The sequence below is a fragment of the Myodes glareolus genome, chromosome 6 (assembly GCF_982192425.1).
Source record: "Myodes glareolus chromosome 6, mMyoGla1.1, whole genome shotgun sequence".
Classification (NCBI taxonomy): domain Eukaryota; kingdom Metazoa; phylum Chordata; class Mammalia; order Rodentia; family Cricetidae; genus Myodes; species Myodes glareolus.
In genome coordinates, this window is record NC_142031.1 from 4,323,758 (window position 1) to 4,337,819 (window position 14,062).

At 52.4% G+C, this 14,062-nt stretch overlaps 1 protein-coding gene across 7 annotated transcripts in view; it reads left to right on the forward strand.

Annotated features, from left to right (window-relative positions):
* Nucleotides 1-14,062, forward strand: part of Kcnab2 (potassium voltage-gated channel subfamily A regulatory beta subunit 2) — an 89,708-nt gene that overhangs the window by 63,063 nt on the left and 12,583 nt on the right. For all 7 annotated transcript variants that reach the window (XM_087906812.1, XM_087906817.1, XM_087906816.1 and 4 more), the window contains 4 exons: nt 3,174-3,217; nt 4,102-4,139; nt 9,173-9,252; nt 11,802-11,846. In XM_087906812.1, the coding sequence (XP_087762938.1) occupies nt 3,174-3,217; nt 4,102-4,139; nt 9,173-9,252; nt 11,802-11,846 (207 nt within the window). The remainder of the gene's footprint in view (nt 1-3,173; nt 3,218-4,101; nt 4,140-9,172; nt 9,253-11,801; nt 11,847-14,062) is intronic.

Below are 14,062 nucleotides of genomic sequence, written 5' to 3' on the forward strand. Positions count from 1 at the left end.
ACAACATGGTGGCAGCCACCGTGCAGGCCTGGCTCTGTGATGCTCTCTGCCCTCTCTAGGGAGCCTTTCCCATATAGCTTTCAGCCTGGAGATGACTGTCCCCTCAGAGATGAAGACAAGAAGGCCCTCGCCTGCCCTGGGGCACCAGGCCTGGCAGCAGATGGCAGGACCGATACCATCATTTAACAAAAGAAGTTGAGCAGGGTAGTTACAGCATGGAGCAGTGGCCTGGTTTTGCTAAAGTGTCCCTAAGGACAGTAGATGAGGACACCCAGAGCCACACTCCCTGACCCCCACCCAGGCGCAGGAGAAGAGAGAGGCCTTTTGGGAAGTTCGTCTGTTTCTTGACCAGACTTAAGAGTGCATGTGCTACCCAAAACTGGCAGGTGACAGGTGCCTGCTCTTCACCCGCAGGCACAGGTGGGCCCAGCCTAGTGTTCTGAGTCTTCACCTGCCTACTTCTTAAGTTGCGCTCTCTCCCAGAACGTGCCGTGTGTTCCAGCGTGTAAGGACATAGGTGCGAGTCTCAGCTCCAGCACTACACTGATAAAAGTTTTTGACCTGTTCTGGTCAGGAAGTTGCTGCCTATGGTCACATGTGAAGACAGCCTGTAGAACTGCGGTTCCAGGCTGCCTTCTCAACACCTGGCTTTATCCGAACCAGGTACCCAGGAGAGTTCAGGGTTCTGCAAACCCCGAAATGTTACAAACAGGACCCTAAGTGTGTTTGTGACCTTATTCCCATGGAGGAGATCAGTAGTCTCCATGCACTTCTCAAAGTGTTGTGTGACGCAATGGCCACAGTGCCGGCCGGCTTTGTATCGGGGTGGCACAGGACAGGGTCATCTGGGAAGAAAGAGCCTCAGTTGAGAAAATGCTCCCATCCGTTTGGCCCGTGGGTGGGTGTTCTGTGGTGCATTTTCTTGATTAATGATTGATGTGGGAGAACCCATCTCACTGTGGGTAGTGCTGCTCCTGGGTGGGTGGTCCTGGGTTCTGTAAGAAAGCAGGCTGAACAAGCCAGTAAGCAGCACCCCTCCATGGCTCCTGCTTCAGTTCCCACCTGGACGGTGACCAGGAATAAGTAAGCCGGAAAAAAGAAAAATCTTCTTCAGGTTGCTTTTGGTCATGGCTTTTATCAACAATCAAAATCTGACTGTGGCACTGTCAAACCTTCCGTCTCCATGATCAGTGTGCCCTTCTGGGCACTGTGGTCACATTCCACTACAGTTCCTTTCTGTCCAGATCTGGCCCTGCAGAATCTAGATGTGATATAACCCTGCCTTTCAGGCTAGCTCCAGATGCCTGGGTCTACGTGTTGCTTGATACTGATAGAGAGTACTCGGGGCACCACTGGATGAATTCACTGATTTATAACAGGGAAGCCCAGAAACATCCTCTCTCTCTCTCTCTCTCTCTCTCTCTCTCTCTCTCTCTCTCTCTTTCTCTCTCTCTCTCTCTCTCTCTCAAACTCACAGAGATCTGCTTGCCCCTGCCTCCCAAGTGCTGGGATTAAAGGCGTGCACCACCACCCCCCAGCTTCATTTCTTTTTTTAATGCATAAATATTGCTATCTATTCAGTTTGGAGTTTTGTTATTTTGGATTTTTATTTGTTTGTTATGGTTTGGTTTTGATTTTTGAGATGGCCTCAAACTCTCAGCAATCCCTCTACTTCAGACCTTCAAATACTGGGACCAGGCCAGGCATAGTGGCACATACCTTTAATCCCAGCACTTGGGAGTCAGATGTGAAATCAGAGACAGATTTATCTCTGTGAGTTTGAGACCAGTCTGGTCCACATAGTAATTTCCAGGACAGCCAGAGCTACATAATAGAGAAACCCTCATCAAAAATAAAAAGTGCTGGAACCATGCCACCATGCCTAGTTCATTAGAGCCTGTTTGATGTGTGCATTGATGGTTTTGTATAAAGAGAAGACATCTCATATGTCATACACTCTGTCTTGGGCAGCTGCCTCTTTGGGAAACAAAAGGCATGTAAGTCAATGTCCTATGATGGCACCAGACCTGGGAATTGTGTGACCCGTTCTCATAGTAGCTGGCATCCTTGCTGGAAGTACCCAGCTGGCCTGGGAGTGGCTGGCCCTTGGGGAGCCTAGGGACACATGGAGCGGCAGGAGTCTCTGAGAGAAGCAGAGTCCAGCCCTAGAAGGGCAAGGGCCCAGGTAGAACTATGGCACCCGGTCACTTGTCTGCTTTACCATGTGGGCAGCTCATGCCCCTGTCTCCAGCACACAGGCCAGGCATGGGTGCTCACGGACCACCACGTGGGTGCTCACGGACCACCGTGTGGGTAGCTTGAGCTAACTGCCAAGGGGAACATTCCCCACTTTCTAGGATGTCCTCTGTATGTCCTCTGTCTTGGCAGTCATGAGACCCACCCTACAGCTAAGAGGATGTTTAAGAGCCGCTGATGTACTGTTGCTCCTGGGGTGGGCGGTCCAGGCTGACCTGTACAAGGACAGACAGATGGCCCAGTCTCTGGCAGACATGTCTCACCCTCTACAGCCTCCTAAGAACAGTAATGATGACCCAAAAGCCCGTCCATTCGCTAAGGTGTGTCCTGCTGGGTAGGGACCTCAGTGGGCATCCGCTAAGGTGTGTCCTACCGGGCAGGGACCTCAGTGGGCATGTGAGGCTATTTCATGGGCTGCCAAGCTGTGACAGAGTGAGAGCCTCCCTGCTGGGGAACCTCAGTGCTGCCTACACCACTGGCCTTTGGGCCATCGAAGGGCAAAGGCTCAGATGAAGCACGACTAACGGCATGCCATTGTTCTCAAAGAGGGACAAACAACCCATAATAGAGGTCACAAATGCACCCTCACGAGGGAACTTAGCTTTGGACCCTACGGCCACTCACAGACCCGAGTCAGTCACCTCGCAGCCTGTCCGTCACAACAACAGCCCTTGTTATTGTCATCATCTGCCCTGCAGGCAGCTCTGCAGGCCTGTGTGAGCCTCGTGTGGTCCTGGGGAACAACTGGCATGTCACCCCCGTGGTCGGTTAGCAGAGGCCTCCCTCGGATGATTCTCTGTGCCTTTCAGAAAGCGTTTTGGCTGGGTGGAAGCAGGCAACGGGCTGGCCCTGGTGATCAAGCCTGGCTGGCAGCATCCTGCCTGAGCCAAGATCTGACTCAATCTTTCTTTTTTCAGGAACCTGGGCAAATCCGGCCTCCGGGTCTCCTGCCTGGGGCTTGGTAAGTACGCGAACCCCTCAAGAACAAGGATATGGGGGCTTCAACTGAATCGGCCCCACCCTTAATAGAGAGCTACACTGAGAACCTACAGTTCTGGGAGATTAGGTTGCCATGGCAACCAGCAGCTGGAAAAAAAAAAAAAAAAGAAGGGACAGAACCTTAGCCTTAGCCAGGAGAGACCAGGAGAATCTTTGCACAAAGCCCTTCACTCCTACCCAGAAGTCAGAGCAGCCCCTGATGCTCACTGAACCAGGAAGCCTTCTTTCTAGCTTCGAAGCCTCTCTTCAGAGAGACAGTCCCCAGGAAAGACCGTTCTGTCTTGCCCTGTTCCTTCTGCCGGATGTCAGCTCATTCCTCAGAACCCGCTGTCTCCCTCCTTCAAGGCAAAGGCACTCTAAACCCCTCCCACCCTAACGCCCACACCTAACCCTCTGCAAGCACAGCCTGTCATCAGGGAAGCACCCTCGGTCCGCTCTCTGGGACAGCACCAACCAACACTATAGCCCACACTGGTCTTGGAGGGTCTCACATTAGAGCCCATGCTGGCCTTGGAGGGTTTCGCACTAGAGCCCACGCTGACCTCACACTCAGGGCAGTCCTCCTGTCTCAGCCTCCACACCTAGCTCCAGATGGACATTCCAGAGGCCACAGCCTTCCTCAGCTTACCCAGCTCTCTGTCCTATTGACAGACTGCTGTTAGCTTTGCCCAGAGATTCACCCTGGAGGCTAGATATACACACACACAGGATGTGCTCCACACAGAGCAGAGGGTGGCAGGTGGCTGTCCCTGACCCGATGCCCTACGCTTTAAAGTCTGAGCACCCACGAGTCCGTTCTCACCTACTGTCAGATTATCTCACCGGAACCTGTTTTTCTCCTTCTAGGAACATGGGTGACTTTCGGGGGCCAGATCACCGATGAGGTAAGACAGGGATCCCACAGCCCCAAGGGCACACAGTCAAGTCTCCCGTATAAACTAGGGACTGTGTGTGTTCATGGAGGCCACTATGGCAGCCTTTTTCTCTTGTTTGTTGAGGGTTTCCTGCCCCTGTAGTCAGACAGGCTAAGGGGTAGTGGCCGAGACAGGTGCTGCCCATGGTGGCACAGCTGAGAACTGTGGGATCCTGGGAGTGACACCTGTGCCGCAGCTCACCCCGAATTCAAGGCCCGTGTTTTCCCAGTGACAAAGTTGGGCCTCCTCTGAGTATAACTCATGAGTGACCCATCCACACGCATGTTAACCCGTGTGGGCTGTCGGCCGGCTATGCTCCTGACCACATGATCCTCTGACTGCTGGGGACTGCTGTCTTCTGGGGCATATCTACTGTTGGGACACACAGTGATGCTAACAAAAGCAGATCTGAGTGCTGCTGGTGTCACAGGGTCTGTCAGAAGGATAGGGCTGCCCTTCCGCACAGTGGGAGGTCAGAGAGAGAGCTCCCGGCATCTGCACCATCTCGGCCGCTGTGTTTGCCCAGTTTGCTGTAAAAAGGCTCGTGTTTAAAAATTAATAAGCGAGTCCATTTGAGACCTTGTTAGCTGCAGTTGCTCAGTTTTTAGGGAAAACTTGGCTTCCACGGAGATTTAAATGTGGTGTGTGGTTTCGTACTTGATTTTTTTTATAACAATAGCTGGTCATTGAACCTTTTGTTCTGCGCTCTGAGGCTGCTGAAGACTCAGGGTGAGTTGGGAGCTTCTAAGGTGACGCTGGTCCCCAGAGCTCAGAGTAGAAATTGGAGCCTGGGGACACGTGTGGTTTATCTCAAAGAAGTCGTGTCTGACTCACCCTCATCCCCCGTTCAGGGTGGCTGCTGAGAGAGTCGGTAGAAGGGCTCTGTGGAGGGAGACACTAGCTACAGGGCATGGTGTCCTTGTGGACAAGCAACCCTGTCACCAACAGATTTGTGGCACTGGGGAGTATTGATGAATGAATCTCAGATGTCAGCTCCAGCTGGCTTTGCCCCCTCTGTGTCTCAGACATGGGCGGGGTGACAAGGATAAAGATGCTAGGGGTCACACCTTGATGACATCAAGCCGGAGGAGCAGAGGAATGATCTATGACAGAGTTTGGGTTCTGGAGGATGCTGCCGACAAAAACAACCTAGTAAAGGAACAAGAATTTTTGTATCAGATCCTGCAATTCGTGTGGGGGGGGGGAATCAATATGCCAAATGTTAGGGGCCCCTGGCTGTGTCATGGGATGAGGGCAGAGTATTTATTCTCTGCCTGTTTGGGTAAGAGCCAGTCGGGAAGCCAAGACTACTGTGGACTGCTTTCCTCCCTATCCTGAGAACTTTTGCTTAGATATATGAACCATAAAATTTACCGTGTTAGGGCTGGAGAGGTAGCTCAGCCATTAAAGTGTTCACCAGCAAGTTGATTCCCCAGAACTCATAAAAAAGGGGGACATAGCAGTGTGTACTTGAAATCCCAGCACTGAGGCAGACATGGGGGGATCGCCGGCCAGACAGCCTAGCAGAATCTGCAGGACGAATGAGAGACTGAAATAGGTCAGGGTGGACAGTTGAACAGTAACCTAGGAATGACACCCAGGGTTGCTCCTTAGCCCCGTGTGTAAGTACATACGTGCACCCACAGACAAAATGACCATTTTAATAACTTTAGGGGTGTAGTTCATTGGGTGTCTTCATGTTGCCATGCAGGCATAACTACCATTTCCAAACAGAGACTCCACACCTTCCAGCGGTAACTCTCCCCGTCCCTGCTAACCTCTAATCCACTTCCTGTCTCTGTGAGTCTGCGGTCTGTCTTTGTGAGTAAAGTTTTATCGACACACAGTCACACTCACTGGTTGACACATCTGTGGCTGCTTCTGCTGCAAGGACAAAGCTGAGTCCCGGACAGGTCATCTAGCCCAAGATGTCTGAGCCGTTAAACATCTGTCCCAGTGGGAAAAGGTTTGATGGCTCCTGCGCTGTGACATCACGACAGTCACCCACCAGTGTCTGTGGAGCGGCCATACATGGCCATCATGAAGCACAGGAAAGTTGTGGGGAGGATGGTGGTGATGGCTACACAGCAGCACACGTGCGGCAGTATTGTTGAATGGGTGACAACTGCCACTGTCCTAGCATTCAGGAGGCTGAAGCAGAAAGAGCCTGGGTTTGAGGAACATTTGGGCGACATAGTGAGACCCTGTCTCAATAGAGTTATCTCTTTAGTTTGATTTATGTGTGTTGAGTGTTTTGCCTGCATACATGTATATGCACCACGGGCAAATACTTATATGAGGAGGCCAGAAGAAGGCGTCAGTCCCCTAGAACTAGAGCTACCAATGTTTGTAACCGGCATGCAGGTGCCAGGATACAAACTTGGTCCTCTGTAAGAACAAGGGCTGCTAATCACTGAGCCATCTCCATCCCCCTCCAAAAAAAAAAAATGCTTAAGGGTTAGTATGGTAAGTTTTTCATATAGATTTTAGTAAGCACATCTTTTGTTGTTGTTGTTATTTGAGACAGGGTTTCTGTATGTAACAGTCTTGACTGTCCTGGAACTCTCCTTGTAGACCAGGCTGACCATGAACTCACTGATATCTGCCTGCCTCTGCCTCCCAAAGTGCTGGGATTAAAGGTGTGCACCGCCACTGCCTGGCAGTAGTACATTTTTTTAAGAGAGTCTCACATATTCCCAGCTGTCCTTGAACTTACTATGTAACCAAGGATGACCTTGAATTTATCCTCCTGCCTTCACCCTGCTGAGTGCTGGGATTACAGGTGGGTGCTGCCACTCTTGGTTTTGTTTGTTCCTGGAAACTGAGCCCAGGGCTCCAGGCTTGCTAGGCCAGTGCTCTGCCAGCTGAGCCACATCCCAGCTCCAGTAAGTATGCATCTAATGTAAAGAAAGCGAGAGAGAAGCGAAACTCTCGGGAACCACCTTAAGCTGGTCCCCAGGAGGCCCTAGAGACCAAGTACAGAGCAGCTGCAGCCTCCTTCCTGGGAGGCAGATAGGATAGGTCAGAAACACGTGTCTATCAAACAAAAAAGTCCCCAAAAGACAAAAATGCAAGCCATGAGCCTCAGAAACCCTCCAGGGAAGCCACATGACCCCTACCCAGTGGGGTGCAGCATGCAATGTCTCCCTGGGCATGGCTCGGGCTGCCTGGTGAGACACGTCTGGGAAAGGTCGTGGAGAAAGCAACAGAGCACACCTGTGAACAAACCGCACTTGCCCATGCTTTGGCATTGCAGGAGAACATGCCCGGCACGAGCAGAGGTTCCTCAGGTGGGCAGCTCTAGAGAGAAGGCTTGGCTGTTACATCAGGCCCCCAGAGAGCAACAGTAACTGTGCATTTGACATGCTCACACTTGAGCTGCAGCGAAAAAGACGGCAAACCTCCCTGCAGGTTGATCTCCAGAGCCCTGTGGCCTCATCACCCTGGTCCTTCTGGCTCTCAGACCCCAGCAGCTGTGGCTCTGAAGTAGCTGCAGTGTTTGGAAATTAGGTTTTAGCACAGCCTGGATATCTCAGATCCCCTGACGAATCAGGGACTCTAGCAGCACCAAATCCACCTTCCCATGACCACCACTGGGTATGGGTCCACTCCGCTAGCAGTGCCCTTCACTCCCAGAGTCCCTCGGCATGCACACATGCTCACACACGCACATGCCATATGCACACACAGACACACGGGCATGCACACATGCGTGCATGTGCACACACACACGCCTCTTTCCTACTGAATACCAGAGAACCAGGCAGGAGGCTGGAACATCCAGCCGCTCTGGGCTGACTCGGGAGGGAGGTCTGGTGCCTGAGCTGCATTCAGTAGCTTTGGCCCTCTGAGAACTGCAGTGTTCGGGGCACTTCTCTCTGCTGTATTTCGGTGGGGGCCATCGGTCACAGGTTCCTTGATGGCAGAACCCACCACCAATTGCTGTTTGTCGTGAAACAAAGCTCACCCACCCTTCTGGGAGCTCAAGGAGTAAGATCTAGCCAGCAGTGAGGTTGGTTGGATGGCCAGGAGTGTCGTATTAGAGAAATGCCAGCAGAGGCCACATGACCCTCAGCCCCACTAGAGTGGATGTGGGGCCTTCTGTGGTCAATGTGCAACCCTCCCACGATAGCTGGGAGAGGTGTATCCATATACAGATAAATCTACAACTAAATCTTTTTTTAAAAGGAGGGGGCATCCTACTACAACTGGCCACTGGTTCCCATGACTGACATGGCAAGGTGCTGTCAATCACATGTCTTCAGTCAAGACCTGGTCCTTCCAGAGGCCTGGAGAAGGAGTCTGCCCCTGTCTCTCTCAGCTCTTGGGGGCATATCTTGGCTTGCAGGCATGTTGCTGCAGTCAGTGCTCCGCCACCATATAGCCCTCCCGCTAACATGCCAGTCACATTGGACGGCATGGCTAGCCCGCCAGGAGGCCATGTGGCCCCATCTTAGTAAATACATTCACAATGACCCTGCTACCAGATAAGATCCCATCCTGACATTCTGGTTCATTTGAATTTTGGGGAGACACTAGCCCAATACAGGGGCCACATTCCATGATGAGCCCAAAAAATCATAGCCAGCAGGCTGTTTCCCCTCATCTGTCTTGCCATCTTTGTCCTTTGTGAAGGGTTTGTTGCCACCCTCTGCAATGGCAGGAAGGACAGAGGAACCAGGAGAAATGCCTAGGCTACAGGGTTGATGCTCCAGAGAGGTGGTTCTCAACCTGTGGGTCATGATCCCTCTGGGTTCCAATGACTCTTTCATAGGATCACCTAAGACCATTGGAAAAACACAGATTTACATTACAATTCATAACAATAGCAAAATTACAGTTAGGAAGTAGCAATGAAAATAGTTATATAGTTGGGGTCACCACATCGTGAGGAACTGTATTAAAGGGCCACAGCATCAGGAAGGTTGAGAACCCCTGCCTAGAACCTCCCTGGATCTGGAACGACAGTGCTGTCCCCACCAGCTCCCGTTTTGTCATTTCAGATGGCAGAGCACCTCATGACCCTGGCCTACGACAATGGCATCAACCTGTTCGATACCGCAGAGGTCTACGCCGCTGGCAAGTATGTACCTTTCTCACGGACAGAAGAAGGTGGCACAGGACACCTTCAGAGAGCCACATCTCCAGTTCCCGTCTCTCCCTCCCAGGCACTCATGACAATGTCTACCACTCTGTCTTCTTTTTAAAAGTCCAAATGATCCTCGGAGATATTTGGATGGGGCCAGCCTCGGGACACTCAGGCACTGGCTGCTCACCAAAATCTCTGCGTGCCCTGGCACCGAGGTTAACGAGGCACAGGGCTGGGCTATGGGGGGATTTACTGTTGTCCCCGGCTGTGTGGATGAGCTGGAGCCCCGTGAGCCTGGCCTGTTTGTGTCTTAACGATGCAGAAGGGGCTGTGGGGTGGACAGCCTTTCTGAGCTTGAGCGGTGCGGAGGAAACGCTTTCTGTCTTGACAGTGAACTTTCCAACTCGATTATGCAAAGGCTCAGTGCTCTTCAGCCAGAGCTGTTGGCTTCGATTTTAAAGACGGGCTGAAATCAAATCATCTGGTCTCCTACATCACATTTCCAAAAGTCAGTTTCTGTTGGTGAAATCATTCTCTGGCTCCCTCTCTGTCCTCCGTACAGCCCACTCCTGCTCAGAGCCAGCCAAGTTCCCATCAGCTGGGCTGGCTGCAGCCCTGACCTGCTAAGTGCCATGGCCGCAGGGCCAGCACCTGCTCCCTGGGCCTTGGGATCTTACCTGCCACCTAGAGCGGGACCCATGGCACCAAGCATCAGGGAACCCAGCTGGACCGCTGCCCAATCCCTACCAAGGCCTGGAGAGCTGACAGCTGTTCCCCCACCCCCTTTAGCCTCCATCAACAGTGCTTGGATCTTTCCCACACCACATCCCACCACCCCCTCCTCCAAACAGACAGCAGCTTCCAATCACAACAAGATGCTCTCCAGACAGACGAGCTAGGCAGAGCAGCCAGAGGTTGAAAAGCCTGGTGCAGATGCCCAGCCCAGAGGCATCTCCCTGTCTCCTCCCTGGCCCAGCTCCTGCCTCAGCTTTGCTGCCCAGGAGAGCAAACACAGATTAATGCCACCTCCTTCATCTCCAGATGGCCCCATCACTGAGCATTCCCCAAACTCTACTCTGTCACTGCTTTCACTTCTGTTTAACTGGACACTCAAAGCTGGCATGCCAGGACAGCCATGCCAGACACTGAGCATCCTTGGGGCCTCTCAGGAGCCACTTGCTAGAAGCCAAGGCCTTAGGCAAAAACTTTCTGCTCTGAATGGCATTGCTTCTGGAGCCTGCTACCCTCAGCTCTTCAGCCAGCTGTTGTAGCTCCACAGTCCAGCCTGTAGCTAAGCCAGCCCGGTCACACCACAGAGATACCTTAACACCAGCAGCCAATGTGACTGGGAAGCTGCACACTCTGCCTTGGGGTCAGGCCAAGCTTCTCTGACCAAGGGGCTAGCCATAGCTCCAGCAAGCAGTCTGTCAGAGCTGACCCCTCGCTGACCAGGGGTCAGCACACACATTTCTTTCTGACAGTAATTTGTGTGCTTCTCGGCGACCTGCAGTATTTCTGTGCCTACATTCATAGCTTGCAACCAAGATTGCAAGCAGGAGGCTTGAGTTAGCCGCTCAGGCAGCCTCACTGTCATCTTAGTCCTCTCCTGGTCTTTTGTCTGACAAATTGGAGGACCGAGGAATGAAAGGAGGCCAGAGCTGATTGAATTTTCAGTACGTCCTGACCATAAATGAGGGGCATTCAGAATATATGCTAAACAGCTTGCAAATTAGAGCCCATTATTTCTGAGTGGATGACTCAGGCGCTTTTATAATTGGAATGTAGCGCTGGGTTTGGATCATTTTCCGTCTGTTGTTTTCGCTCAGAAACATTTTGCTACAAGCATAAAGTTCTTAAAAGTTAATCCGCAGTCCTGCGCCAAGCTGGAACAGCCGGCTTGTGACCCCAGCTGGCCCCAGCTTGAAGCAGGACCCTGAGCCACTGCCAAGAACAGGCAGTGGGCTGGATGGCTCTCTGTTGTTTAGAGAGAGGAACGAGCTGCACGCAAACACACACACGCACAGTCACGCATGTGTGCACACAGGCACACACAGGCTTTGTTGGAAGCCCTGCGCTGGCCCCAGGAAGTGCACCGTCTCTGCATACAGAGACGACATGTGCGGAGAATACCTGGAGCACAGCTTGCCTTTTAAATATAAATTCACCTGAACATTTTACCCATGTCCCTTGGCCGAGGGTTTTCCCCAGTGTACCTGCAGCTGGCAGAGGAAGCCAGTTCTGGGGACCTTTCCTTCCCCAACAAGTGTAGAGGTGCTGCTGCCAGGACAGGGCCTTTTCATCAGAGGACGAGCAGCCCTCCCAACCCCCACCCCCACTGCCAGTCCTGGGCAGTTGCAGACTTCACCCCTTCTGGAATGAGCCACTGGGCCAAGGCCACATAGGCGCCTGGCATTCCAACCCCAGTGGCATTTTCAGAGGAGACCCGATGGCTCATTGTCACGGTGAGGCTGGGTTTGATTTTTTTTTCCTTTATGCATAGATGAAATCCCCATGTCTGCCTCTCTTTCTCTCTTGCTTTGCAGGGCTGAAGTGGTATTAGGAAACATCATTAAGAAGAAGGGATGGAGGTAATTATCTCTGCGGTCTGTCTCCAGGACACACAAGGGAGGCTGGGGGTGGAGAGCGGTATGCATGGCAGGAGAAGCGAATGCATTCTGGGGTTCCTGGCTGGGGTGGGCAGGCCATCTGCCTGGGGCAAGCCTGGACTTGGCCAGCACTGCAGTGGGAACCGTGAGTGTTTGGGGACTGGTCTCTGCTGATTACCACAGGGGTGGTCTGTCAGCCGCTTGTGTGCTCTTTTATTGTTTTATCATTACATTTATTTATTTACATGTGGTAGGTATGTGCCACACTGTGCGTGTTGGGGTCAAATGGCAACCTGTGGAAGCTGATTCTCTTCCCCTACTCTGTGAATTCAGGGACTCAAGCTCAAGGCTTTGAGCTTGACAGCACACACCCTTATTCACTGAGCCAGCTCCCCAGCCTCTTCTACCCGCACCCCACTTTAATAGAAACGTTAATTCAGTACCCTGCAAGGAACAGTAGGTTAGGCAGTAACGAGAGTCCTGCCGAGGGCTGGGGGTGTTGCTAGAGTACTTCCCAGGCCTGCATTCGATTCCCCCGCAGTGTGTAAATGAGGCAGAGTGGTACATGCCCATCAGGAGGAGGCAGAAGAAGCAGGCACTCAAGGGCATTCTCCGCCAGGTGAAACCCCATCATGCACGCGCAAAGTGCCGCCTGTGGCCTCCCTGTACAACCTCGCTGAAATCTCAAGTTGCCCAGTTTTCCCTGCTGAAGGGGGAGACCTTCTCAGCACAGAAGTGCCTTCCGCCCTCTGGAGGGAGTGAGCCTTCACACCACAGTGGGTGCCGTGGAAGCAGTTAAGGCCAGGGTACCAGTGTTCGCCATGTCCCCATGGTGTCCAGTCCAGCTCTCTGAGGCAGAAGTGATGCTGTCCTTTGTCCCGCTCTGCTCCTAGAGCTTCATGGGATGAACTTCCTGAACACAGTGAGCATTCCCAGGTAGCCTGGGCATGACAGGGACACCACACTGAGGTTCAAGTGTGACGGCCTTTTAGCTCTCAGCTGAACTCTGTCCTCTCTGTCCAAGGACCTCAGAGATAGTCCAACCTTCTGCAGCTCACTGACTGCATCTGTAAAGGGACCAGTGTGCAGCAGAAGACAGACTGTCTGGGTCTGTCAATCACCAATGTGGCCTGGCCAAGCCTTGCTGGACCTGGGGATTGGCAGGCTTCAGCCCAGCACCCTGCAAATCATGTCCCGCAGGGATTAGAAGGTGGTGGAGCTCAAAGACAACAGAATAGGAGTCTGTCTTAGTCACTGTTCCATTGCTAGGAGGAGACACAATGATCAAGACAAGGAAATGTCTTGATTTATAATTTCATTTATTATGCTATAAAGGAAAGCATTTCATTGGAAGCTGGCTAACAGTTTTGGAGGTTTAGTACATTATCATCATGGTGGGGAGCATGGTGGCACGCATACAGGCACGCACGCACGCATACACACAGGCGTGGTGCTGGAGAAGCACCTGAGAGCTCACTTCTTGAGGGCACATCTGATCCACAAGCTGCAGGCCTCCAAGGAGAGAGTGGGCCTGGTGTAAGCTTTTGAAACCTCACAGCCCAGCCCAGCGACACATCCCCAACAAGGCCACACCTCCTAACCCTTCCTAAAGAGTTCCACTAACTGGGAACCAAGTATTTAATGGCATGAGCCTACATGGGCCATTCTCATTCAGACACCACAGAACTCAAAGCACCCACTCAAGCAGATCCCTGACTTTGTCAGTCTAGGCCAAGTCCTACCCTATAGCCCAAGACCCAGGTAAAGCTGGACCTTCTCTCCTCCTCCCTGACCTTCCTGATGGTCACTCAGAATCTCAGTGACCAGACCTCACACCACAGGGTTCCTGACACCCTCCCCCTCTCCTCTCATACAGCCTGCTTGTTTCCCCTTGGTGCTGATCAATCCCAAATAAATTCTTCCGATTAAGTATTCCAAGGCCCCTGATGGTGTGTATGGAGAGACTCACACTAGTTCATCACTCCTTGGGCATAAGCTGGCACTGCCCATGTCTGGCAGCAGAGCAGGCATTGTGAGTCCAGCTTGAGGCTCTCCTGCCTCTGTGGGCCCTCGTGGGGCTGAGGCGCACACATAGGGACGGGGAAGCCACTGTCCCCATCCCTGCAAACCTTTGCTCTTACCTTGCATCTCTGCTGTCAGACCCTGATACACCTGCAGCATTGAGGTGTTTGGTTCAT